Source organism: Mirounga angustirostris, unplaced genomic scaffold (assembly GCF_029215605.1).
Source record: "Mirounga angustirostris isolate CCGP_5_RB_7025 unplaced genomic scaffold, mMirAng1.0.hap1 SCAF_3, whole genome shotgun sequence".
NCBI classification, from domain to species: domain Eukaryota; kingdom Metazoa; phylum Chordata; class Mammalia; order Carnivora; family Phocidae; genus Mirounga; species Mirounga angustirostris.
Window position 1 is genome coordinate 5,848,656 of NW_026991711.1, and position 24,484 is coordinate 5,873,139.

General features: G+C 45.1%; 1 protein-coding gene across 1 annotated transcript in view; it reads left to right on the forward strand.

Moving 5' to 3' along the window:
- EFNB2 (ephrin B2) overlaps nt 1-12,167 on the forward strand; it is a 44,800-nt gene extending 32,633 nt beyond the window's left edge. Inside the window, exons 3-5 of the mRNA XM_045869691.3 lie at nt 6,295-6,387; nt 7,125-7,238; nt 8,480-12,167. Of these exons, the coding sequence (XP_045725647.1) occupies nt 6,295-6,387; nt 7,125-7,238; nt 8,480-8,868 (596 nt within the window). The 3' untranslated portion in view covers nt 8,869-12,167. The remainder of the gene's footprint in view (nt 1-6,294; nt 6,388-7,124; nt 7,239-8,479) is intronic.
- Nucleotides 12,168-24,484: the final 12,317 nt, after the last annotated feature.

Below are 24,484 nucleotides of genomic sequence, written 5' to 3' on the forward strand. Positions count from 1 at the left end.
TCTTGATGGCTGAAAGATTTTATGAGTAAGCAGTGATGGAATTCTTACGCTCTAGATGTGGTGACTGTTACTTTATATTGTTACTGTTTTCTCAGTAGGTTGACCTCCCTCAATGTCCAAGTCTCATGGGATCTATGAAATAGGAGATAGAGTGAATATACTGGCACTTCTGCATAGTATCCTGTTGTCTCCCCCTTCTTTCCCCCAAATTAATATAAAGTGGCAGAGTAATATATGTCGTTAAATCTTCCAGTAAATGTACAAAGACAGTTGACCAGACTGCTTCAGGGTTGTTATACCTCGTCTTATTTCTGAGCTGTCAATAGAATAGCCTGTCATTGTTCATGATGAACCTTTGAAACTGAGAAAATTAAATTACACTGTTTTATTCAAGAGCATCCATTTATATTTGATACCTGCTATCTTTATTCACATTTTAATACTAGAATGCAACAGGGAAAGTCTAAATTGTAACTCCATTTTTAAATTCATTTTTCCAAACAGTTCTGTCTAGCAGAGAAACTAATTAATTGTGTAGAAGTCACTGGGGCTATGCCAGTTATTAATTCTTAATGCATGATTTACTGCTTTAAAATTTCAAAACACAACCATAGTGATGTGGTTTTAATTCGAGTGATTCTTCTTATCATACTGGAACAATGTTTCCTTAGGTGAGAAACACACACATCCTACCTCACTAGTCCCTTATACAGTGTTTAAACTGTGACCTGTTCCCCACACACTGAAATCAGTTAATCAAATGCCAGCAGGAGCTATCTCATCAAGTAGGGATTAAAACAAAAACAAAACCTTTTTGTGGATCTATATTTCACTTTGAAAATATCTCCCTTTGTATTTTTCCTTTTTCAAATTGAGGCCATTTTAAGAAGTGTTTATATAGCAAAGATAAGGCAAATTTGGTGTTATGGGATGAAATGCCATGTGCTTTGAAATAATGCTGAATTTTTTTTTTAACATCCTGCCAAACAAAAATAACGAGGCCCTTGGAAACTCATGATGACACATTCCTCATCTCTTACACTGTAAGTCCACAAAGAAAAACGCATAAAAAGAAGCTAGAAGTGAATTTTTCCTCCTCCTTTTGGCACATTATACAGCTGTTTCTGTCTCAGAAGTTTTTATTAAAATTACAGAAAAAGGCATTTATTTTTGGCATTCAGTGAGCATTATCATCTCCATGTTTGGAATCTTTCTCCTCAGTCAGTATATGAAAGGATACTCTTCATCCTTGAGGCATTAAAATCTGCACTGAGATCTGGAGATTGAGTCCCTGTTTCCGTAGTCCACATTGTGAATATGAATTGATGTCAGGGGGTTAAGGAGATAGATCTTAGTTTCCTGGGTTGTATGTTCACAGTAACTGATTACATTTTTACCAGGCTCCTTGTTTTCCAACTTGCAGATCTCATTCCATCTTTTTTTTTTCTTTTTTTTTTGTCTTTTCCGAGAGTTGCTAGCCCTGGTGGAAGGCAGTAACCTAGTTTGTGTGCCATGTTTGAATTTCACGGCTTCACTTTCCATGTTTCTCACTTGATTCTGCTTCTTTTGTTCCTCAGTTTGTCAGGTGATAGGCTTTTGGTTCTTCTGAGTCTGTGTTAAGCTGAAGAAGAGAGACCGACCGATGTGTAGGAAAACTGGCCTAAAGAAATCAAAAGTAGGAGGGCCAGCATATCATGACATGGTGGAAGAGAATAGTACAGGGAGGATGATAGTGATAGAGAATTGTCATAAAATGCTGTTTGTTTCATAATTAAATAAGACAAATGTGTCCCGTGTAGCTTTATATAAATTATGGTTTTTATTCTTATCAGACAACTGAACTCTGTCGCTTTACTGACCCTATATAGCTTATTACCTGTCTCTCTTTGGTCGACTGCTTTGATGAAGTGGATAAAAATATTTGCTTTTGAGTGTCAGTCACCCGCCCCATCCCAACAAGCTACATTTTAAAATAGTTTGAAATACTCTCCAGAGTAGCAGTGTTTTTTTCATCCTTTCCAGCATAACCAAGAATTTTCCTTCATAGCTTCATAGTGAAGCTATATATTATCCTGGAGAATTTTTTTGTGCTGCCCTCATTCCTGACCTCTTTTTGAATGAGGCTCATATATCGGCACAAACCCAGCAGCGAATTCTCCATCTGATTAGCACAGTGTTCCCGATGTGATAGACTGAAAACAGCCCGAATCCAATGCTGCTGCGTAGCCCCCTGGGTGCAGGGCAATAACAATCAGAAGAAGCCAGGTTAAAATGCACTGTTACTTCCTCTCCGTGGGCACAGTCTAGAAAACACAGCCAGAAAAGATTCTTGCCCTTTTAGTCTGTTTTATTCACTGGTTCTCTTTTCCCTGCTCCGATAACCAGCGGAGGATTGCCAATGAGTCAGAACTGCAGCTAAGTTTAAGTCCGTGTGCAAATTCATGGGCAACCACAGCTGTTGGCTGGTGCAGTTTTCAGATGTGAAGAACTCTCAGGCAGTGTGAACTCCGGGTACTTTTTTGCTGAGCAATGATCTCCACCCACTGAAAATCAGGCCCCAGGGGAGCAATCTAGTGATTTCAGTATACTTAGGACATGCAATTAGATCCCCGAAGCAGAAGCTTTTAAAAGCAGGCCATAAAATGCCCATGTATCTTTATTAAGCCTATTTTCTAACTGGATGGAGAAACTTTTCTAGTAATTTTTAATTTTATAAAGTCTATTTTTTTTCCTCTAGGCCAAGGGGAAAAAAATGTCTGGGCACTAAAAGCTTAGGTATAGCAGTGTTATTTTTTCCCGTCTCTAAATGATTAAATGCAATTTCATCCATTTAGTAGTACTATAATTGTGGTGGCATTAGCTAATGCCGGCAGAGAGACACAAAGAAAAAAAATGAAGTATAATGAGGTAACAATTTATTTTTACTCTCTAAGTTAAAAATTCCTAATACATTCAAATCAACAATAAAAACATTGCAACATTGTCTGCTGAAATGAAAGTAGATTTTTATCCCAAAGCATTAGCAATTTCTTGTTGTTTCTCAAAGTCAGCTGCTAAGCCTGTTTTTTAAAGCTTCTTGGTGACTGGGTGTTATGGCAGAAATCAGAGTTTAATCTTGTGGCTTTATTTCAAAGCTCACCTCCATAAGGAGGGGCAGTCAGGACGGGACACTTGTCAGGGTCCTTGGTCAAGGCAAGGAGAACCTCAGGGGGACCTCAACACTGAGAACCACACTCCCTACATTCCCTGATGAGGAGGTATGGTAGGAAGAGTGAGGTTAATTTTCATTATGGCATCAAAATAAGTTCGAGTCCCTCTAAATTATTTTAGACTTGCTCTGAAGTTTACGGTCTGAAGTTTCCGTGGGTTGCTGGCATCTGAAAACCGGGTTTTCTGTGACCGCTCAGGTCATTTCTAACGGAGGGCGGGGCAAAAACCTTTTCATGGCAGAACATCTCACTGTATTATATAGCTTATCCCCTTCTTAAGCAACCGGGTATTGGGGATGCCATGTTAACATTAGTAATAAATTTTTCAATATCTTCCAGTAACCTTTGCTGCTCCCAAGTTGACTTAAAGGGGAATAAAGCAGAGTCTGGAAAGCATATCAGTGTTCTGCCTCCTGGCCCACCCTCCCCCTTCACCAGCCCCACCCCCTCCCAACCAGCAGCAGCCTCTGGTGTCCAAGAACCCCAAGAACCCTACAAAGGCACAAGCTTCCATTTCCCTCTATGCAACTCAGGGCCAGAAGGCTTTTTTCCCCTCACCCAAGGAATAAAAAAGTTTCAACTGTTAAAGATGCAAAGCAGGTTCATTCTCCTGCTGCACAATTTTCCTCCTCCCATCTTAGAGTCTGTGGATGCTCGATTATAGATTGCAATTGATTTGAATACTTTGAGTTCTTTACGTTGGGGGGTTACTTGGACAAAATTTGGCGTAAACCAAAAGGAGCTCTGCATGAAAGCATTGATATTCAGAAAGGGCGTTGACCACAAATTAAAATCAAAAGAAAAAAAAAATCACCCAAATGTGATTTTGCTTCCAAACTGAAGAAGGAGAAGCAGTCAGCACTTTTGAATTCTGTTCCCAGGTGATGCTTCTTTACCTTGTCTTACCCGTTCTGGTATTCATTCCTTTATTTTTTCCTTTTAGATCTGAATCTTTGACCTTATTACCTCAAGGTTAAGATAAACAAACCCCTGTACCCTCCCCCTTTTCTGTGCATGATCCTTCAGATCTTATTTTTAACGTATTTGTTAAGCTGTTAGCCAGAAAAAGTTAGTCATTTAACTGCATTTGGGTGCACTTTTGCATGTGGGCACATTTATGCCCATATGATTTAGAAAACATGGAGATTCCATTTGAATTAAGTAAACTAAACTTTTGAAGCCATTAGCCAAATAAAGACCTCAGCTTTCTGCGTTTTTCTACATGAGAACATATCCTAATTTTTGAGAAAGATCAACTGAGAAAACTTGAAATAACTAAGTGAAGATTATAGCGCTCCCCAAAATGGTGTCTGGTCATAGATAGCCACACTGTTTTATGCCTTTAGGAGGAAAAGACACTTCGAAATTTAGGAATCTGTGTAGAGGAGGGAAAAGGGAAAGCAGATGGAGAAATGGGGAGAAAAACAGATTTTATTCGATTCACAGAGACATATAAAGTTTATAGGTATTTGTCTTAACTCCTCTGCCGGATATTTTCTCAACAGTCTACGAGAAGATACTGTCTACTTTTTACCCCCCAAAATTATTATGGCAGTGTTGCCCATTTTCCCAGGAGAAACTCAGTGCCAGCATCAGCAGAGGAGTGAGGTGTGGTTGTAAGACTGTAAACTTTAAGGAAACACTCAGATAAGCAAAGAGATATTTATACACACGAGAAGCAACCATTGTTTTTAAGGAAAACAGTGAAAGTAAAAGTTGGTAACTCAAGAACACAAAGACAAGTAAGTAAGTGCCTTATTTTGCAGCTAAAATAATTATCTGTAGCGTGCATATTTCTATGCGTGCACGAAGTCCTTGTTTGCCATTTGGAAAACAACCCATTAAAACAATGTCTTCAGATTTATTTTTACCAGAAATGCTGTCCCTGTTTCCGTGCCTTGCAAAGTACAGTGTTAGTAGACAAGCCTTTGATAATCCAAGTAGAGAATGACTTACAGTGCAGAAATGTATATGAAACACTTCTGTTCCTTGCCCCTTGAACTTTGGAGGAATGAAAATGTCTAGCACTCTCCACCTTCTTTTCTCTTCTGGAACTTGACCTGTAACTTACATCTTCTTCCTCAGTGAAGTACCTGGCAGCCTGTCTTCTCGCAGCTTTAGTTAAAATGCTATTCAGAGGACACACCATCCTAAGGAGACAGACGGGCAGTGTGTTTCAGGAGAGGAGAGCATAGGTTGTTTTTTTAAAAAAGTACTGAAAATGGTCAAATGCTCTGCCCTCTCTCCTCTTCCTCCTCCTCCCTCTTGAAGTGGGAAGCTAATCAAGCTGGTGAAGAGGAGGCCATGGCTGCAGGACGTCCTCCCCATATACCCCAAGGTTGTTGCCGCGGGGCCCTGACCGAGCAGAGGACATGTGTGGTCCCCTCTGTCGGTCAAGTTGTCTTCTAGCAGGTAGCTTGGTTGAAGGGTTTGCCTGAGGTCCATCTCGGTAATAAGAACACACTTGCTATTTCTGGTCCAGTACAAAACGATGGAGAGAAACTTCAGAATTTGAAGACCTGAATCCTAGCCGCCTTCTTCATCTCAAATAAGGCTGGGCAAAGAAGGAGAGGGGGTGTGGGAGTCTCCTCGTTTAGTGTTTACCGAACTAGGATGCTTGGCAAACAGGGAGCATCAAGCTAATTGTTCTTGAAGCAGGAAATCTGTAGTTGAGGAAGCAGGTGTTGTGGGATGATTACCACGTTTTAAAGTGACTGTATTAACTCTTTTGCTCTTTTGACTTTGACCCTGAAATAGTCAGTAAGCTTTTTGGAAGATGCTGTCCCTTTTATGTATGTGGACTACTTACTAAATCAGTTGGTTCTGAAGGAAGGAGAAAGCGCTTAAGTAAACTTGAAACCAGATAGCATATGCGCACCAGTGTGGACAGTCTCCATTTTTCTTTCTTTTCTGTTTTTTTCTTATGTTTGGCTTTCAGCATTCCATACTTTCAGAAAACTTGTGACTAAGAGTGAATTCTTATTTTTCAAATTGTTTTCAGACATTTCATGTTCATGTAAACTTGGCTTATTGATTTCCTGATTTTTCTTTATTTTTTTGTTTTGTCCATTTTATTTTTAATCAGCTACATCAAATGGGTCTTTGGAGGGCCTGGATAACCAGGAGGGAGGGGTGTGCCAGACAAGAGCCATGAAGATCCTCATGAAAGTTGGACAAGGTAAAGACCATCTGCTGCTTCATGAAGCCACCGTAATCTGGTTCGGCCCCCAGCGAGTATAACACTGGTGCTGTTAATGCCCGCTTTCGGTCCCTCGTAGCGTAGTTTTGAAAGCAGACCTTTCTCTGTACCTTGAGCCACTGACAGATTGCCTCAAGTCAATGTAACACACTTTTTTTATTGGAGATTCCTCTAAAAGTTAAGGTCAGCCAGGTCCGATGTCCATTGCCATATAGTGTATATATGTATATATGCACTCTTTTTTCTTCTTAAAAACGGAAGGCCTCTTTGATTCAAAAATTAAGATATCCAGAGTGGAAAACTTAAGTTTCTGCCATTTTGCCCATTTCTGCATCTTGACTACAGAAGACTTTAGTTCACTGAGCCTTTTCACATACAGATAACCTATTGTGCAGAATTATTCTTCTAATTAGAAATTGGTATAGTAGTCAATCAACTTGCTCGTTTAAATTGAAATGTCATCTGCAATGCTCTGCCTGCCAAATGCAAGAATCCCTATAGTTTGCACAGATGGCCTCACAATCTAAACCTCTGAAATAACTAGTATAACCGTTTTGTTTTAAAAGGAAAATTATATTCTTGTATGTCACAGTACTTTGCATAAAGAATTTTACGTTCATTGCTATTTATGCCTCTTGAGATATATATCCAAAAGCTCCTAGAGCTAGATCTCATTAGACGCCTGGGCTGTAAGTAATCTGTTCTTTCTCATATAGATGCAAGCTCCGCTGGGTCAACCAGGCATAATGATCCAACACGACGCCCAGAACTAGAAGCCGGTACAAATGGAAGAAGTTCAACAACAAGTCCCTTTGTCAAACCAAATCCAGGTATAGCAGCATGAGTGTGTGTGGATAGGTCTGTGTGTTCTGGGCGCCTCGGGTCCCAAGAGGTGGAACAGAGTCCGAGCACTTGGATACCAGTTGGGTTAACTTGTAGTTCCTGGAGTCGGTAATCTTTGCTCTCAGTTAGTTGTTCTTAATGTACTCAATCAGAACAAAATAACTCACTCCCGCGAAAGGTTCACATTCAGAGGAGTAGAATTCATCAGATGTAGGTGTCAGTTATGAGCACCACTCATTCAGACCCAAGTTATTTTTATTGGTGACACTTAATCGTGCTGGTTGCAACACTAGCTTAGAGCTGATGTTAATGTATATATAATTAATGTTCTAATCCCTCCTCTAATTATACCTAATCCACAAAGAGCCCGATTGATCTGCTTTCTACATTTTAGGTGGCAGCATCTTGAAATATTGCATAATGCCGCGTTTTTCAGGTGGTTATACCGCTGAATTTTTTTTTCACATTTTCAGTGTAAAATAAAATACCGGACGGATCCTGGGCCACAGTTTAGAATACCTGAGAAAGTTGGCTGTCATTTAACTTCATTTTCTTAACAATCCTTGAACAGATAGCTATGTATTTGTTTGCACGCTAATGAAATTTTTATGTGGCGGGTGCTGGGCAGACCTCAGCAGTTTTGTATCCGGGATCTGTGCGCCTGGTTGGTAGTCGTGTGAATTTAGCATCTGCAGCGATATGCCCCCGTCTCTCCAAGCGTCAAGGAGGGAAGTTGTTATTTCTAACTTTCAATGACAAGATGTGTCAAATTCTTGTGACAAACTGATAAATGGATCATATAATGATGCCAGGCGATTTTTCTTTCCGTGCTTAACATTTGGGTTGGCAGCCTGTTCAGTGTGAGAGTTTCTGCCGCCTTCCAAATATATTTTGGGTGTAAATCAAGTAACACAAACGAGGTACGAGTTGAGCGTTTTCCCGGGCCCCGCAGTCCCGGGCTCGCTCGGGCCGCGGCGCCGGTAGGCAGGGCCCGCCTGTTCGGAGCGCAGGGCTTTGAGATGCCCACGCAGCCAGCGCCCAGGGAGGAAGGCGGGAGGGCAGGGGGCCGCGTCCTGCGCGCGTCCCCGCCCGTCCCCGCCGTGGAGGGACCGTGGCGCGTGTGGCCGCGAGGCGCCAGCAAGGCCCCCCGGGTCGCCCGTGCTGATGTGGGGGCCGCGCCCGGCGCCCCGCCGTGACCCTTCTGCCCCTTGTGTCGCCCCGCCGGCAGGGTCGAGCACGGACGGCAGCAGCGCCGGCCATTCCGGGAACAACGTCCTCGGTTCCGAGGTGGCCTTATTCGCAGGGATTGCTTCAGGATGCGTCATCTTCATCGTCATCATCATCACGCTGGTGGTCCTCCTCCTCAAGTACCGGCGGAGGCACAGGAAGCACTCGCCTCAGCACACGGCCACGCTGTCGCTCAGCACGCTGGCCACCCCCAAGCGCCCCGGCAACAACAACGGCTCGGAGCCCAGTGACATTATCATCCCGCTGCGGACTGCGGACAGCGTGTTCTGCCCCCACTACGAGAAGGTCAGCGGGGACTACGGGCACCCCGTGTACATAGTCCAGGAGATGCCCCCCCAGAGCCCGGCCAACATCTACTACAAGGTCTGAGGCTCGGCGGCGCCTTGGCTTTCCCGGAGGGAGCTGCGGACCCGCTGCCGCCCGAGGAGGGTTTGATGACCCGGTGCCGCGACTGGACTGGAGCGCAGCGGGGGGGGGAACGCCGCGTCTCGCAGAGCCTGTTGAGTTGCACAGCCCACCCCGTCTGCAGCGCCCCGGCCGCGCTGGAGACAGACGCTCGCGGGAGCGGGGGCCGGGCGCAGGGCGGGGCCCGCTGGGGCTGCGGCGCCCGCCGCCCACCCTCCACCTCCAAGCCGTGGGCGGCACTCGGGCCCGCGGGGAGCCGAGGGAGATGGAGCGCCCGGAGGGGGGCCGGGCCAGCCTCCCGGGCCGCCGCGCCCGGAAACGCGGTCTCTGCCTCGGCTGTCCCTCCCGAGGAGCGTCCGGACTTGACACACAGACCTCGGGCTGGGGGAGGCTTGCAAGAGGTCCAGCTTCCAACCCTCACCGTGGCACCCCCCCCGCCCCCCTGCCGATCTCCGGCTCCCCCTCCACACTCTGCATCGCTGCTGGAACGCTCACGTTGGGGGGTCTCCTGCCCCTTGGGGGGTCTCCTGCCCCGCGCACTTGCAAGCGCAGCCACAGCGGGATGGGTAATACGCTTCTCGAAGTGGTGTTTGCTTCTAAGGAGCCTCGCGGCCAGACGCCAGGCTGGGCTGGCAGCGCGGAAGCCGAGGAGTTGGTGGAAGGGGGCGGGCCAGGGAAGAGGGCTGTCTGCGAATGCAGTTCAACGCCGCTGCCTGCGAAGCAGAGGGTCGGGTCGGGGAGAACCCAGTTAGGGAGCACAGCACTTTGGTTTGGCTGAGATTTTAAGAGGCAAGTAGGAGACGCAACACCACCACTCGCAGTGGAGGAGGGTGCCTTTGAAGGAATGCGCTCTGATCACATGGCAACGTGCAGGAACACCAGCGTCCCTCTTGGCTGGGGAGAACAAAGGGGCATTGTTGGGAGAGGAACAGGCCAGGAGGGAAGGGGGCGGTGGGCCGCTGATGACAGATTGGGGCAGGACTGTTGTGGTACTGGCAATAAGATGTACAGCTTCGAAGCTGTAGGAGAGTCGCTCTGCTTTGGATGATGTTTAAAGCAGACTCAGCTGCTATACTGATCACATTTTATTAAACACAGGGAAAGCATTTAGGAGAATAGCAGAGAGCCAAATCTGACCTACAAGTGGAAAAGCCAAAGGTCAAACAGGCTGTAATTCCATCATCATTGATGTTATTGAGGAGTTCTCTTATATAAAAGGTAGGTCAGATTCCCCGCCCCCTCCCCTCCCCAGTGCACCTGCCCCGCCCCCCCCCCCCCCCCCCCCCCGGAGCCTCCCTGACACTTTGGTTTGGGGAGGTGCTGTGCTGGCCCGGGGGGGCTACTGAGCGAGGCCACGGCGCAGCTGCTCTGTGTCTAGGTGAAGCACACGGCGAACCTCTTCGAGTCCTTAAGCCGGAAATCGATGATGTCGAGGGGGAGAAGGAAGATAGCACGTATTTATAATAGGTATAGAGAACACAAGGGGTAGAAAGTGAAAGATTTTTACTAATATATATTTTAAGATTGCACACAAATCACACCAGAGGATGTGAAATTCACCTGTGGCAATTGCGTGGTCTCAGCGCTCAGTGCTTAAAAAAAAAAATTGGACAGCTCCTTCTGGGAAAAACATCATCACTCCCCAAATAACAATAACGAGAGTAAATACAAAAATAACCCCGTCCTCTGAAGGCATCTCACGGGACCTAGACTAGGAAATGCAAGCCCCAAACACCAGGAAATGGACGTGACCGCACCATATGTTGAACAGTGGCAAGATGTCCGGGCATTTCTTCTCTGTGTTGTGTTTGCCCTTGCCTTACGGCGCAAGTGTTCGCCAACACCCACCGGGTCATGTGGAGGGGCTACGGCGGCAAGTTGAGCTCCGGCCCCCTCCGCTCTCCCCGCTGCCCTCCCAGTCCCCTCGTCCCCTCCCTTCTGGGAAACAAAACGAGTAAACAGGAAACCTACTTTTTATGTGCTATGCAAAATAGACATCTTTAACATAGTCCCGTTACCATGGTAACACTTTGCTTTCTGAATTGGGAAGAAGAAAAGAAACGTAGCAACAGCATTTTAAGGTTCTCAAACCTCCAGCGAATACCTGCAAAAATGAGTTGTCACAGAAAATTATTCCTTCTCTATTTCCTGAACCTGAAAATGATGTTGGTCCAAAGTGCGTGTGTGTATGTGTGAGTGGGTGAGTGGTATACATGTGTACATATATGTATAATATATATCTACAATATATATTATATATATCTATATCATAGGTCTGTGGAGGGTTGTCATGGCGACCAGCCACAGTACATATGTGATTCTTTCCATCACCCTACCCTCTCCTTTACGTGCATCCATACAAGATTTTCTTGTAAGCCATCAAAAATTAACCTTTAGGATGGGGGAGAGGGGCAAGAAGGGGAAAAATGGGAAATAGTCTGATTTTAATGAAATCAAATGTGTCTCATCGGTTGGCTACGTTTTGGTTATATGCTAAACTGTGAAATCAGATGAATTGATGAAGAGTTACCTGCAACCAATTGAAAAGTGTTCTGTGCGTCTGTTTTGTGTCTGGTGCAGAATATGACAATCTACCAACTGTCCCTTTATTTGAAGTTGGTTCAGCTTTGGAAAAGTTACTGTAAATGCCTTGCTTGTATTATCATCCCTAGTCACCTGACTTTGGAATTTGCACCATAATGTTTAAGTGAAGATGCTGTAAATAGGTTCAGATTTTACTGTATATGGATTTGGGGTGTTACAGTAGCCTTATTCACCTTTTTAATAAAAATACACATGAAAACAAGACAGAAATGGCTTTTCTTACCCAGATTGTGTACATAGAGCAATGTTGGTTTTTTATAAAGTCTAAGCAAGATGTTTTGTATAAAATCTGAATTTTGCAATGTATTTAGCTACAGCTTGTTAAACGGCAGTGTCATTCCCCCTTTGCACTGTAATGAGGAAAAAATGGTATAAAAGGTTGCCAAATTGCTGCATATTTGTGCCGTAATTATGTACCATGGATATTTATTTAAAATTTTTTCGTTGTCCAATTTGTAAGTAACACAGTATTATGCTTGAGTTATAAATATTTTTTTCTTTATTCATTTTATTTTAATAGCCTGTCCTAGGTTTTCAGTCCGCTTTACTTCCACATTGCAGTCAGCCCCCAGAAACGAAACCCGTGAGGTCACATTCCACGTCTGTTTCAAACTGAATTTGTTCTTAAAAAAATAAAATATTTTTTTCCTATGGAAAAAGCGCCTTCAAAGTCTTTTCCTTTCCCTCTTATTTTTTTTCTTTTTTCTTTTCGCTTGTTATTTTAATTTGCTTTTCTACTCTGTTTTCTCTATAATTACAGTTATCCGGGACCTGCCCGTGGGCATTCTTGTGCCCATTTTTCAAGTCAGGGCATGCACGTAATGTGATTGTTAATCTTGCAAAAGGCCACGAGCCCCTTGGTTTCCCCGTAAAACTCAAACTCACATTTCACAAATATTTTATCGTAAGGTTTCATCAAGTCCTAAGTAAGCGTCCTAACCAGCAAGCATCTCTAGTTTCACCTGGATCACACCGTCTGAGCCGTGACCTCATTAAGGTGAGAGAGGAAAAGGAAGGAGATGCACTTCTGTTATCTCAACACTTAATTCCAGATTGATCCAGTTTCCATTCAAGCAGAGCAGTTTGCCATAGACCGCTTCATTGTTCTTCATGGAATAATCCCAGGAGGAAGGAAGAAAGTCCAATGTTCTCTGTCAAACTTTAACACTGATGAAATCATCCTTAGGAGGGAGGTACTTCAGGTGTGGGGGGGTTGAGAAAGAGCCCCAACCCAGGAGCCAGATGCTCCAGGCCAGACTGACTTGCCCCAGATCACAGCCCCAGCCAAGTGAAGAATTGGTAGGTTTCAACCTCCCCCCACCTCCCCCCCTAGAGGTTCCCATGAAAGGCTGGTTTTAGAAGCAGGGATCTCCGAGGCATCTTCCTGACTTACTCGTCCTAAAGAAAGGTTGGTGGAATAAATGCTTTCCTTCAAAAAAAAAAAAATTCTCCAGGAGCCCACAGTTTCAGGTGATGCCAGAATGATAGATAGCTCCGTCTACGCCATCTCTTTATTCCAAGACACTTAATCGCCCCATCACTGCAAATCCAAGTTCCAGGACACAATTTACAGCCGAGTGACTAAGCGGGATGCTCCACCCTCCGTACCATATTGCTAATGAGCAGTCCAGGCTAGAACAAAAGCACAACAGCCAAGGATTCCATTTTCAACTGACAGGGCCGCCTTTATTGCAATTTAAATGACCAAAGACACCGTGTCATTGTTCCCACCTGGTGTTTGAAACTAAGTTGTCCAAACTGGGCAGGCCAAACTCCAGGAAGAAATGAAAGTGCACCCCAGTTGTTACCCTTTTTAACTGGCGAGAAGGAAACTTACAGAAACTTCTCGCAGAGCTTGTCACGCAGATGCTCTTCTCTGTCTGAAGGGTCAGCCTGCTCCTGCGGTCACTGTCACTGTGCTCTCCCTGCCCGCTGCTGTCCACTCCTCTCTAATGTCACTGTCCTTGTCGGCAAAACGGTTGCCTGTTCAAACCCTGGGAGAAAGGTTCCCAGTGGAAAGGAGAAAAAAAAAAATACATATATATATATAATATCAGTACCATCTGTCATGCACCTTGCTGTCAGTCTCTGGACCCAACCCAGAGAAGGATCATTCAAAGGCAAAAACAATCCAGAGGAGGAAAAGTCACTTCCGTAATGGATATTCAAAAGGATGATTATCCTCCTCTTGGCTTCGGTGGCAAATAGGTCTTCAGGTGGCTCAAAAGGACACATAATTGCTACTGTGCAAAAGACACTGATCTGGGTGTTCTGCTGCTTTTTTGTTTCCAGTTGATTTGGGATGATGTTTGTGGGTATTTACACTACAGATGTACTTGAAGACAAAATACTCAGTGTTGTAATGGAAGAGTCTTGCCTATTCTACTCGGTTTTCTGGGTAGGGAGGGCATTTATCAGTGACGGGGAGAGATTAAAATAATACACTTATTTGTGGGGCACCTGGGTAGCTCAGTTGTTAAGTGTCTGCCTTCGGCTCAGGTCATGGCCCCAGGGTCCTGGGATCAAACCCCACGTCCGGGGCTCCCTGCTCAGTGGGAAGCCTGTTTCTCCCTCTCCCACGCCTCCTGTTTGTGTTCCCTCTCTCGCTGTCTCGCTCTCTGTCAAATAAATAAAATCTTTTTTAAAAAGTATATACTTGTTTGTAATAAAACATAGCACACCAGGTTGATGAATCAATTTTTTAGTGATGAAACTCTGCCCCAGAAGCTAAAGACGCATTCACCTCAAGATTTTTATGCTGTGGGGCGCCTGGATGGCTCAGTCGTTAAGTGTCTGCCTTTGGCTCAGATCATGATCCCAGAGTCCTGGGATTGAGCCCCGCATCGGGCTCCCTGCTCCATGGGAAGCCTGCTTCTCCCTCTCCCACTCCCCCTGCTTGTGTTCCCTCTCTCGCTGTGTCTCTCTCTGTCAAATAAATAAAATCTTTAAAAAAAAAAAAAAGATTTTTATGCTGTGATGCATTGATTAATGAAGCCTCTTCAAAACAATTCTCCACATGAAGTTAATTATATTTTTTTAAAAAAAACCAACACCCTCATTAAAAAAAGTGCCCCTATGTATAAGGACACCACGCGAAGGAAATCATACCAACCCAGTTTATGACCAATCATAGATCACCGCTGAAGGTGTTAAATGCAGGGAAGGTGAGACCTCGCTCGCGGCTCTCTGCTACCCATGGCTCTGTGGTCTCTCTGCACATCCCATCCAGTTCTGTGCCTTGGGGGCCTCCCCTGTTAAGGGGAGAAGGTAGGACTCCAACACATTGAAGGTCACTTTCAACTTCCGCAGGATTTGAAGCAAAGCCCCCCCGCCTTTCAAGCTGTACAAAAGTGCCTTGATGTAAGCTGCTCTTTATCCCGGCTTCCCCGGGGGGCTAAGCTCTGAAGACCTACGGTGGTTCACAGTCACACCCCGCCCCCTCTGGGTTGCACTTGACCATCTCCCCACTGCCTCCAACAAGATCCCACAGGCCCCGGGCTCTGCTGCTCACCACCCCTTCCTGGCATGGAAAGAAAATTAAAAAAATCCAATAACTAGCAATGTATACATACCAGCAGAACGGGGAGCCGCGCTCTTGTGGTTTTGGCCTTTTATTCCTAATTGTCGAGTAGATCTTTTTTCTTCACTCACAGACATTTTTGGGTCACTGCAAGCAGGCCCCCAACTTCTATTTAAATACCTTGTAGTATTTAAATAGGGGCCAGGCAAGGGGTAAGGTGTGGGTGGTGCTCTCTTCCACCAGCTAAGGGAGCTCACCTTCGCTTCATCTTCCTCGTAGATTTGAGACTCACTTGCTTCGTATTTGATTCTTTCCATGCTGTGATCTAGAACACATCCCTGTTATGTCTGTCTCCTTTATTACTTATACTTCTGCTTCTGTTGTCTGTGGCAAAGAATTGTATGACTGGAGAAACATCTTTTAATTGATAATAGAGCTATTATTTCCCAAGTGCCATTCATACCTAATAAAATGACTAGAGTTTTTTGTGTGTTTTGTTTTTAAAGCCATGGTGACTCTCTCTTAAAAAGTCCCAGAACAGTAGGGGAGATAAATGTCATAAAAAAAAAAAATTGCTTAAAATCAACTGAAATCTTAAGCAAAACCCAAACAAGATTGCTCTTCAGGTGTATCATCTGTGTTCAGTGGCTTTGTTAACACAACCTTACAGCAAGACCAAAGAAAGCGGTAGACATTAATGTCTAGCTCTAAGCTCCAGCAAGTGGGGAAAATTAAAACGAAACAAAACAAAATGCTACAGGAGGGGGTCCTGGCTTGCTACATCTTTCACTTGGGTCCCTGAGTATCTGGTGTCTCGGTTCTTATCACCTGGCTACTTCTGCATATGACTCAAGATGCTGAGAACGGTGTGAGAGGCTTCAATAAACATAACTCCCAGTTTCTAAGTTGTATGTGCGTAGCTTAGTGCGGTTCAGATTCCTTTATATCCTTGTGATGAAGCACCATTGACTCTGAGAGAAAGCCTACAACCCGCGGCAGCCGGGATGCCTCTCTCTGGACTCCTGGCTCCTGGCAGGTCCCCAGGCCGACCACACCGCTGCCCCTCGCCGAGGCCAACCCCGTCGGAATGTGGGCACTTCCTATGCTTTGACTCAATTATACGTGCCTGGTTTTGAAGTGCAGCTTATAAAAACACAACAAGTCAGCAAATAGTATCCATCTAGCTTTTCCGTGGTGAATGCACATGGGTTAGGAGAGGGTGAGGACCGAGGGGCAGGAAGAGGATGGTGGACGCCATCCTCAGCAGAAGCCTTTTCATCAGACTGGGCCGAGACACTAACCAGGAGCTCACACCAGCGGACTCATGCTTATCCACAAGCCTCGAAGCTTCTGCCCAGTAAACACACACACAGTTTGTATCCCACGTGCATCTAGTTAGCACTGCATGTATGGACGGCAGTGTGCTAGGTACGGGGGGTCGGGGGGACATGGAAGACAAAATCCCTCCTATGGGGAGCCCAGAGTCCACTCAGCGGCCCTGCTCTTTCACGAATAGCAATGACACATCTCACACGTGTGTAGGAAAGGAAGGAATAACGATTCCAGCGACTGTGTTTTATTCCGGGAGCATCTTCCTAAAAAAGTATTAGCCTGTTAGTAGGCTTTTTTCATCCACCTGTCTCTTCCCTTCGTGCGGGTTAAATTTCTTTCCTTTTAAATCTTTCATTACATATATGCCAACTGGCTGGTTAGGATGCTAAATTTAGTGTAACTGCTCTTCCGAACATCTTAGGAGTTTGCCTTAAGTGTCTGCCTCTGGCCTTAAAGGGCAAATCAAAACATTTCCAATTGGTTTCCAGCCCACATTACATGTGTATGTGTATTTGAAAGACTGTGTCTTGGCTATAATTGGTAGGTTTCTTGTAGCCAGTTCTGAGGAAAGAATTGCAGAGAGCTTTACGTCTGCTCGCAGCAGTTAGCACTGAGCTCAAAAACAGTAGGGAAAAAAAAAATGAAGTCTGAGCATCTGGGATGGTTGCCAGAGGGACCCACAAGTTACGTGCAACATAAGCGTCTCAGACGAGCAGATGCGGGGCTGCTCCTGAAGAAGCCTGGGTCTCTGCCTTTCAAGTGTCCTACTCGAGAAGCGGGGAGGAAAGATAAGAAGCTCCTACCAACTCCCTTAAATATTTGAGATAAAAATAATGAAGGTGTTAATCTCACTTGAACGTCACCGAATTTATTCCTCCCGTCCTGCTAGCCAAGGGTCAAGAAAAGACCAGCACACATCATTTTCCGGGAGCGTGTGTGTCAGCGATTCATACTGTGTGTAGCATCCCGTGTGGGTCTGTGAGAAACGTCTCCCAGCCGTGGTCGAAGCACCGTTCCCCATTTCCAAGGAGGAAGCGAAGATTCACTGGGGCAGACAATGGCAAGCACACGTGGGTGGTTCCTTCTCTCGGGCTCCCTCACCGCACCGCGCGGGGTCTGGGTCTTGGTTGCAGGGAACGGGGAGTGTGGGAAACGGATCAGAGACTGTGCATAAAGCAGTGAGCAGGACTCATAAACCTTTGTGTGTGGTGACCATTCCCGACACAGGGAGAGACCCACGCAGCGGGAATAGCAGCCTACCTCACCTCCCGAAGAATGACCTGCGGGGACATACTTTCTCCCTGAGTCACCACCACCTCCAGGACTCACGAGAGAAGGGAGTCGAGTCCCATGGCTTTCCATCCCCCACCCCCATGCATTGTTTTTATTTATTTATTTATTTATTTATTTTTTATTTGAGAGAATGAGAGACAGAGAGCATGAGAGGGAAGAGGGTCAGAGGGAGAAGGAGACTCCCCGCCGAGCAGGGAGCCCGATGCGGGACTCGATCCCGGGACTCCAGGATCACGACCTGAGCCGAAGGCAGTCGCCTAACCGACTGAGCCACCCAGGCGCCCAATAGGAAACACTTCTTTTTTTTTTTTTTTTTAAGATTTTATTTATTTATTTGAGAGAGAGAGTGAGAGAGAGAGAGAGCACAAGAGGGGGGAGCGGGAGAGGGAGAAGCAGGCTCCCTGCCAAGCAGGGAGCCTGATGCGGGACTCGATCCAGGGACTCCAGGATCATGACCTGAGCTGAAGGCAGTCGCCCAACCGACTGAGCCACCCAGGCGCCCAATAGGAAACACTTCTTTTTTTTTTTTTTTTTTAAGATTTTATTTATTTATTTGAGAGAGAGAGTGAGAGAGAGAGAGAGAGCACAAGAGGGGGGAGGGTCAGAGGGAGAAGCAGACTCCCCGCCGAGCAGGGAGCCCGATGCGGGACTCGATCCAGGGACTCCAGGATCATGACCTGAGCCGAAGGCAGTTGCCCAACCGACTGAGCCACCCAGGCGCCCCCCCATGCATTGTTTTTAAAGAGTCTCGTTGATGCTGACTTTAACAAGAGATTTCGGAAAAGTGCTTCAAACAGGGAATTTTTTAAGCGACATCGCCAGCCAAGCAGGTACCGTGATTATGATGGTCATTAAGCAGTTTAAAGAGTCTGGTTCTGCCTAATAAGGTCGCCCAGCTTTTTATGGGCCTGCACAGAAATCCTCTTGGAGAACTCATTCTACGGCAGCCCATCGTCACCACTGTTTTCTGTGATGTGTCTTGATTTCAGATTTTGACGTCTGATCTCTGGCATTTTACTACGGCTACTTCTGGACTCCATCCACATCAACCCTAAGGTAGAAAGACGGGAGACCTATGAGCCTCTCTGCTCTTAAGTGGTATGCTTTTTGTCACTTTGTTTCATTTTATTTTCCTTAGCTTTGGACTTGGAGCATTGAGAGATACAGCGTGAGTTGAAAGACAAGAACAACAAACTCACATATATCTACCATGTAAACGCGACAGTTAACCTTTTGCCCCTATGTACGCGGTCTGTGCACGCACATGCACACACATACACACTCCCTCACACACACAATTCTTCAGCTGAGCATTGGAAAGTAGTCACAGACATCCTGACACTTCCTTCCCACATCTTACCATATAAGTAAAAAGGAATCCCCTTCATGTAACCTTAACACCATGATCAATCTTGAGAAAAATAACAAGAATTTCATGATATAATCAGTTAGTCTGTTAAATTTATCTTTTTAGCTTTTTTATTTTGGACAAAAATAGTACTGTACCTACATCTGGTAAAAATTATGTTTCCTTAAAAATAATAAAGTAAAAATTAATATATATTAATATTATATATTAATAATATATATGTGTTTCCTTTCCCAGCCCCTCCTCCATCCCTCAAAGTAACCACCATAAACAGAATCTAGTCTCTCTGTTCAGAAAAATATTATATGCATATTCTTACATATAAATGCATATTTAAAAAAATCTCTATAGAGATTACACTATACACATTGTTCTACATGATGCCTTTTAAATAAATGATGCATCTTGGAGATCTTTCCTTATTGGTACATTCAGTTTTCCCTTTTTTTTTTAACAACCATAGTTCTTTTAGATCATCGCCCACTAGCAAAACTTGGTTTCTAAGCTCCTACACACAATACACCTTGAGGCAGAGACAGCGGATCTCATCAGATAATTTGCATACTCTCCTATTTTTCTCAGCCTCACTTGCAGTTAGGTCCAGAGGGTGCAGCTCAAAGACAGTGGGAGCTCGGTCAGCCTGGGTCCCGAGTGATTGAGTGGATCAGAGGCCCCTGCTGATCTGTGTTGGGCTTTCCAAGCTCTTTGCATGAGACTCAAATTTACACGTTAAGACCCAAGATTGGGAGGATCGTCTGTTATCACAGCATATGCCTACCCACCCTGATTTATATGTGCTTAACATCCTACGGTGTTTTCCCAAGTGTATCCATAAGCTAAATTCCTAGCAGTGGAGTCACTGTATAAAAGGGAACGCACATCTGGAGCTTTGATAGATACTGCCCGATTACCTTCAATTTTCTCTTTCCTTTTTTTTCCCCCCTAGTTTAAATATACAACTTCCGCTCCACTCAACCGCTTCTTTTCTCCAGTTTGCATTTTTACTCTGTGCTGTCCTTTAAGACCTACAAGAGGCAAATGGGATGAAGAAGATGGATACCAATAGGATGTATACATAAATCAATGTTCGTTAGTGTATTTGAAATTAACACAGGGACCCAGTGTGTGCGCGTGCATCCAGACTTGTGGTCTTGAGCTGAGGTCATGATGCAGACTTCTGTTTCGATTCTGGTAGAGACGATGCCTTGCTATCGCTCCATAATAGCAGTCAGTTACCTTGCTAATGCAAACTTGTACTAAGTATCCAGGAAGTAATGTAACTTTCCAATAGTAAGATTTAGGCAGTAATCCCCTCCGTGAATTGCTTTGTTACTTCTTTGTTTTTACTATGTGCATGTGGACTGGAATCCAGAACCAGTCAGAGGTTGTGTTACTGGTTCTGTGGGAAAATTGCAAGACACAGGCTTTATAGACTGAGCGACTCCCTCGAATGACCCTTCATTTGCCTAAAATGTGCTGGAAGCTTGGAAGGAGAAATGGAAAGCACCGAAGATAAATCTTCTACTGAAGGAGCAATCGCAGCCTGGTACTTTAATCTTGGTTTTCAAGAGGAACATCTTCTTTTTAGGAAAATGAATTTTGTTTATTGAGAGAAATAAAATTTGGGGAAAATAAAGAATTGTTCTAAGCATTACGACTCTCTATTAAAGCAGTTCCAGAAACATTGATTTTCCATTTTAAAATAGTGCTTCCTGTACCCCAAGCCAGAGGTCCAGATTCCATGAGGACTATGGAGTGAGCCCAAGAATCCTTTTTTTCCCAGCAAGCATGCAAGATTGCTGACAGATACATGGTGATAACAGCTTGATGTTTTCTCTGTCCCGGTCTCAGTGTCTTCAGGGCGTAAACACTAACATAATTCCAGTTACCAGATAAGGAGGAGCAATGGGTATGAGGAGATATGCATGTAGTATATTTTTTTCTTGGACAATAATTTAAAACTCCTTAGAGCTAGAACTCGAATTTAGAGCTGGAACTCCCTAGATCAAGCTGGGTGTGTGGTTGTCCATCTATTCTTGCATGAGGCTCAAAGGTCTCTGTTTATGGACAGATACCTGCTCTCTCGGCTCCTCAGTGCCCATTTGGGCCTTACATGTCTGCACATATTATGGATGGTTAAGAAATAGAGACTCAGTCAACACATCAGGGACTTTACGCAGAGGGGCTAGCAAATGGATGAGTCCTTAGGAGAAGGGTTTGGTTGTTTTTGAGTGGATTTCATGCCCCTCGGCTTTGTCCTCCCTCCCCACCATCTAGGCCACGTGCCCCGGGGCCTCCTCAGGAATTGGGCTTGCATCCCTCCTGGCTGGCCCCGTTCATCCCAGAGCCACACCTCAGAGTTGGCTTTGGCATGAACCACACCCACCGGGGTCTACCTGGTTAGTATCTCAGTTTCTCCCTGTCAAATTTCAACTGTCCAATCTGATGAACAGGTTCTAGAGGTTGGAAGGCTTTGCTTAGGAAACACATGGTTTATTTAACTCGTGTCTTCTGAAGACAATGCCCGTTTTTCTTGTTTTTCCCAATAAAATGTCGGCTTAGAGCAAATCAATAGAGAACTATTTTTTGGCAATAGAAGTTTCTCTGTAACATTCAACCTATGCCTTCCCTGTCCAGATGTGGCTGGTTTTGGCTCTAGTTTTCCGGAGCAGTGAGCACAAGATAAGCAGGATTTGTTTTTCTTTTCTTCCTTCCTCTTTTTCACACCATGCACACATCCATTTTTTGCTTAGAGGCATTGAGAAACTGGGCAATGCTTTTAATTGTTTCAGCACACACAATCAGTAGGTAATGGTGATAACCAAGAAAAGAGAAAATGGAGTCCGTTTGTTCTCTCTCAGGCTCCTCCCCTTTCTTTTTTGCCAATTTCCACATGCAGGGAAATAGCTCATAGGGCTCGTGTTCTGTGGATGTGAGCCACAGGAGGCTTAAACTGAGCATTATCAAAACACATTAGAAATAGATCACATTGCAAAGAAGAGCAGGCTTGGCCCCGGCCAAGGCAACCCCCCCCCCCGCCCCCCACCGAGCTGGGAATCCAGTGGAATGCAGCTCCATGCAATGTTGCTCATCACATCTTCCCTACTTCCTGTACAAAATCTGCAAGCTGTGGCCCTCCTGTTCAAGCCAAACTGCGCAGGGTTTGAAACACAAAGGGGTTCCTGCAAAAAATACTGTGCCATCACATCTTGGCTTTCTTAAAAGATAGCTGAACACCATGAGTTTGTGTTGGCAAGGGATGGTGGTGGGAATCCGTTCCTGCCGCTTCTTCGCTGCACGTTCTTGAGAAAGCTACTTAACCTCCTGATACCTCAGTTTCTTCATCAATGAAAAGAGGTCTATTAACACCCACCTTGAAGAGCTATTGTGAAGATTAGTGGAAATAGCATGCGTACATAGTCTTGGAAGATAATAGGCACTCAATAATGATCTTTGCACGGTGCTTCTGTATTTCAAACAGTTGATCTGAAGTCTTGGCCCTGTGATAGGTTTTACTATGACCACACGTGATCCCGCGCTGCTGGCTTTTTAAGCCCATACCTCTAATGGACAGGTGGAGCACCACTATTAACGTTACATTACATATACAGCATCTTTAGATGTCTCTAAACGAATGGGAAAACCATTAGCGATTTTTTCTAGAATAAGGAAAGAACATCTGTTTGCCCCTCATGGCTATGCCTCCATTATTTAAGCCAACATATACTTTATATTAAGGTGTTACTGATTCAGACCCAAAGTAAGACCTTGTCTTCCTTGGTTTATACCGTAAGTCGAAATACAATAATATAATTATAAATATAAATAATATAATACACTGAATATATCTGTGCTCCTGTTCCTGCTCGTCCGCCAGTATTCCACATTTTTGGAGCTGTAGCCGGAGAGCAGAACGTTTCCACACACAAGGAAGGGTGAGGGAGGTATTCACAAAGAGCCACTGAGTTCCAGAACTTGTGGCTTGGTGATAGGTTTGCTTCCGGACGCAACCACAGTAGTGGGATTCTCAGAGGTGGTAGAGGATCTGACCATCTTCACGGTATTTGTAGTGAGGGTACAAAGTCCCCTCGAACTAAACGCTGTTAGCTGAATCGTGTCCCCTCCCAAATCCGTATGTTGAGTCCTAAGGCCCAGCACCTCCGGGTGTGACCGTACTTGGAAGACAGGGTCCTTACAGAGGCGATCACGTTAAAGTGAAGCCATTAGCAGGACCCTAATCCGATAGGACCAGTCCTCCTAAGAAGAGGAAATTTGGGCACAGACAGGCACAGAGGAAAGACAATGTGAAGACACAGAGAGAAGACAGCCACCTGCAGGTCAGGGACCGAGGCCAGGAACAAACCCTTCCCTCTCAGCGCTCGGAAAGGAACGAACCCTGCCAGCACCTTGACCTCAGCCTTGAGCCTCCGGAACGGTGAGAAAATACGGATCTCTGGTTTAGCCACCCTGTCTCTGGTATTTCGTTACATCAGCTCTAGCCAGCTAATACACCAAGTATCTCCTGTAATAAGTTATTGGTCTGAAGGAAATTCCTGGACTGCTCGTCACCTGCTTTCCATAACATACGAGGCTGTGAACTTTCGCCGGTATGAGGAAGAAAGAGGTTTCAGCAGGAAACCAGACATGGGCTCGGGCACATGCTTTCTGTAAAGGGCCAGATCATGAACATTACGGCTTGCTGGCCCTGTTCTCTCTGCTGTGCCTCGCCATCCCCCTGTCATTGGTCGAAGGTGGCTGGGGACCGTCGGGAACAAAGGGGAGAGGCCGTGTCCCAATAAACTTTCCAGAAGCAGGTGGGAGCCTGGATTTGCAGACTCCTGGAGTAGAGCACACCGTTCAGCTTATCCCGTTCACACCGTTCCGTGCCCTTGACTGGTTTCTAACTCTCTAAGGGGCAGATGACTGATAGCAATGCAGTGTTGTCTAAAGACAGGGAGATCAATTCTCCCTGGTAGGAGTTCAACGGGCTTTCCTCCTCGGCTGTGGAAGAGGCTGGCTTTGCCTTCATCGGCACATTCATTCATTCAATATTCCTGATGTAAAATGTGTCTGTCCTTTGTCTTCTCTTGTAAGCTGTTTGTTGCCTCTTACCAGTTCCCTTATTAATGCGTCAAGTGTAATCTCTAATGTGTGCCCATTTTCATATTGGTTTCAGAGTCATGATTCAACCTATTTTTAGAAAACGATGCTTTAACACTGGGTGAGGGGATTATGTCATCCGGGCAGATGGAAACATTGGCTATATTGTCCTACAAAAACGCTGAGAAGTCCAGGTGTGTGAGGCAGTAGGTAATAAGGTTTTTTTCTATTTTTTGTTTTGTGTTTGTTTTAGAGAGGGGGAGAGAGAGGGAGGAAGGGGGGCAGAGGGAGAGGGAGAGAGAGAATCTTAAGCAGGCTCCACGCTCTATGCAGAGCCCGACGTGGGCCTTGATCTCAGGACT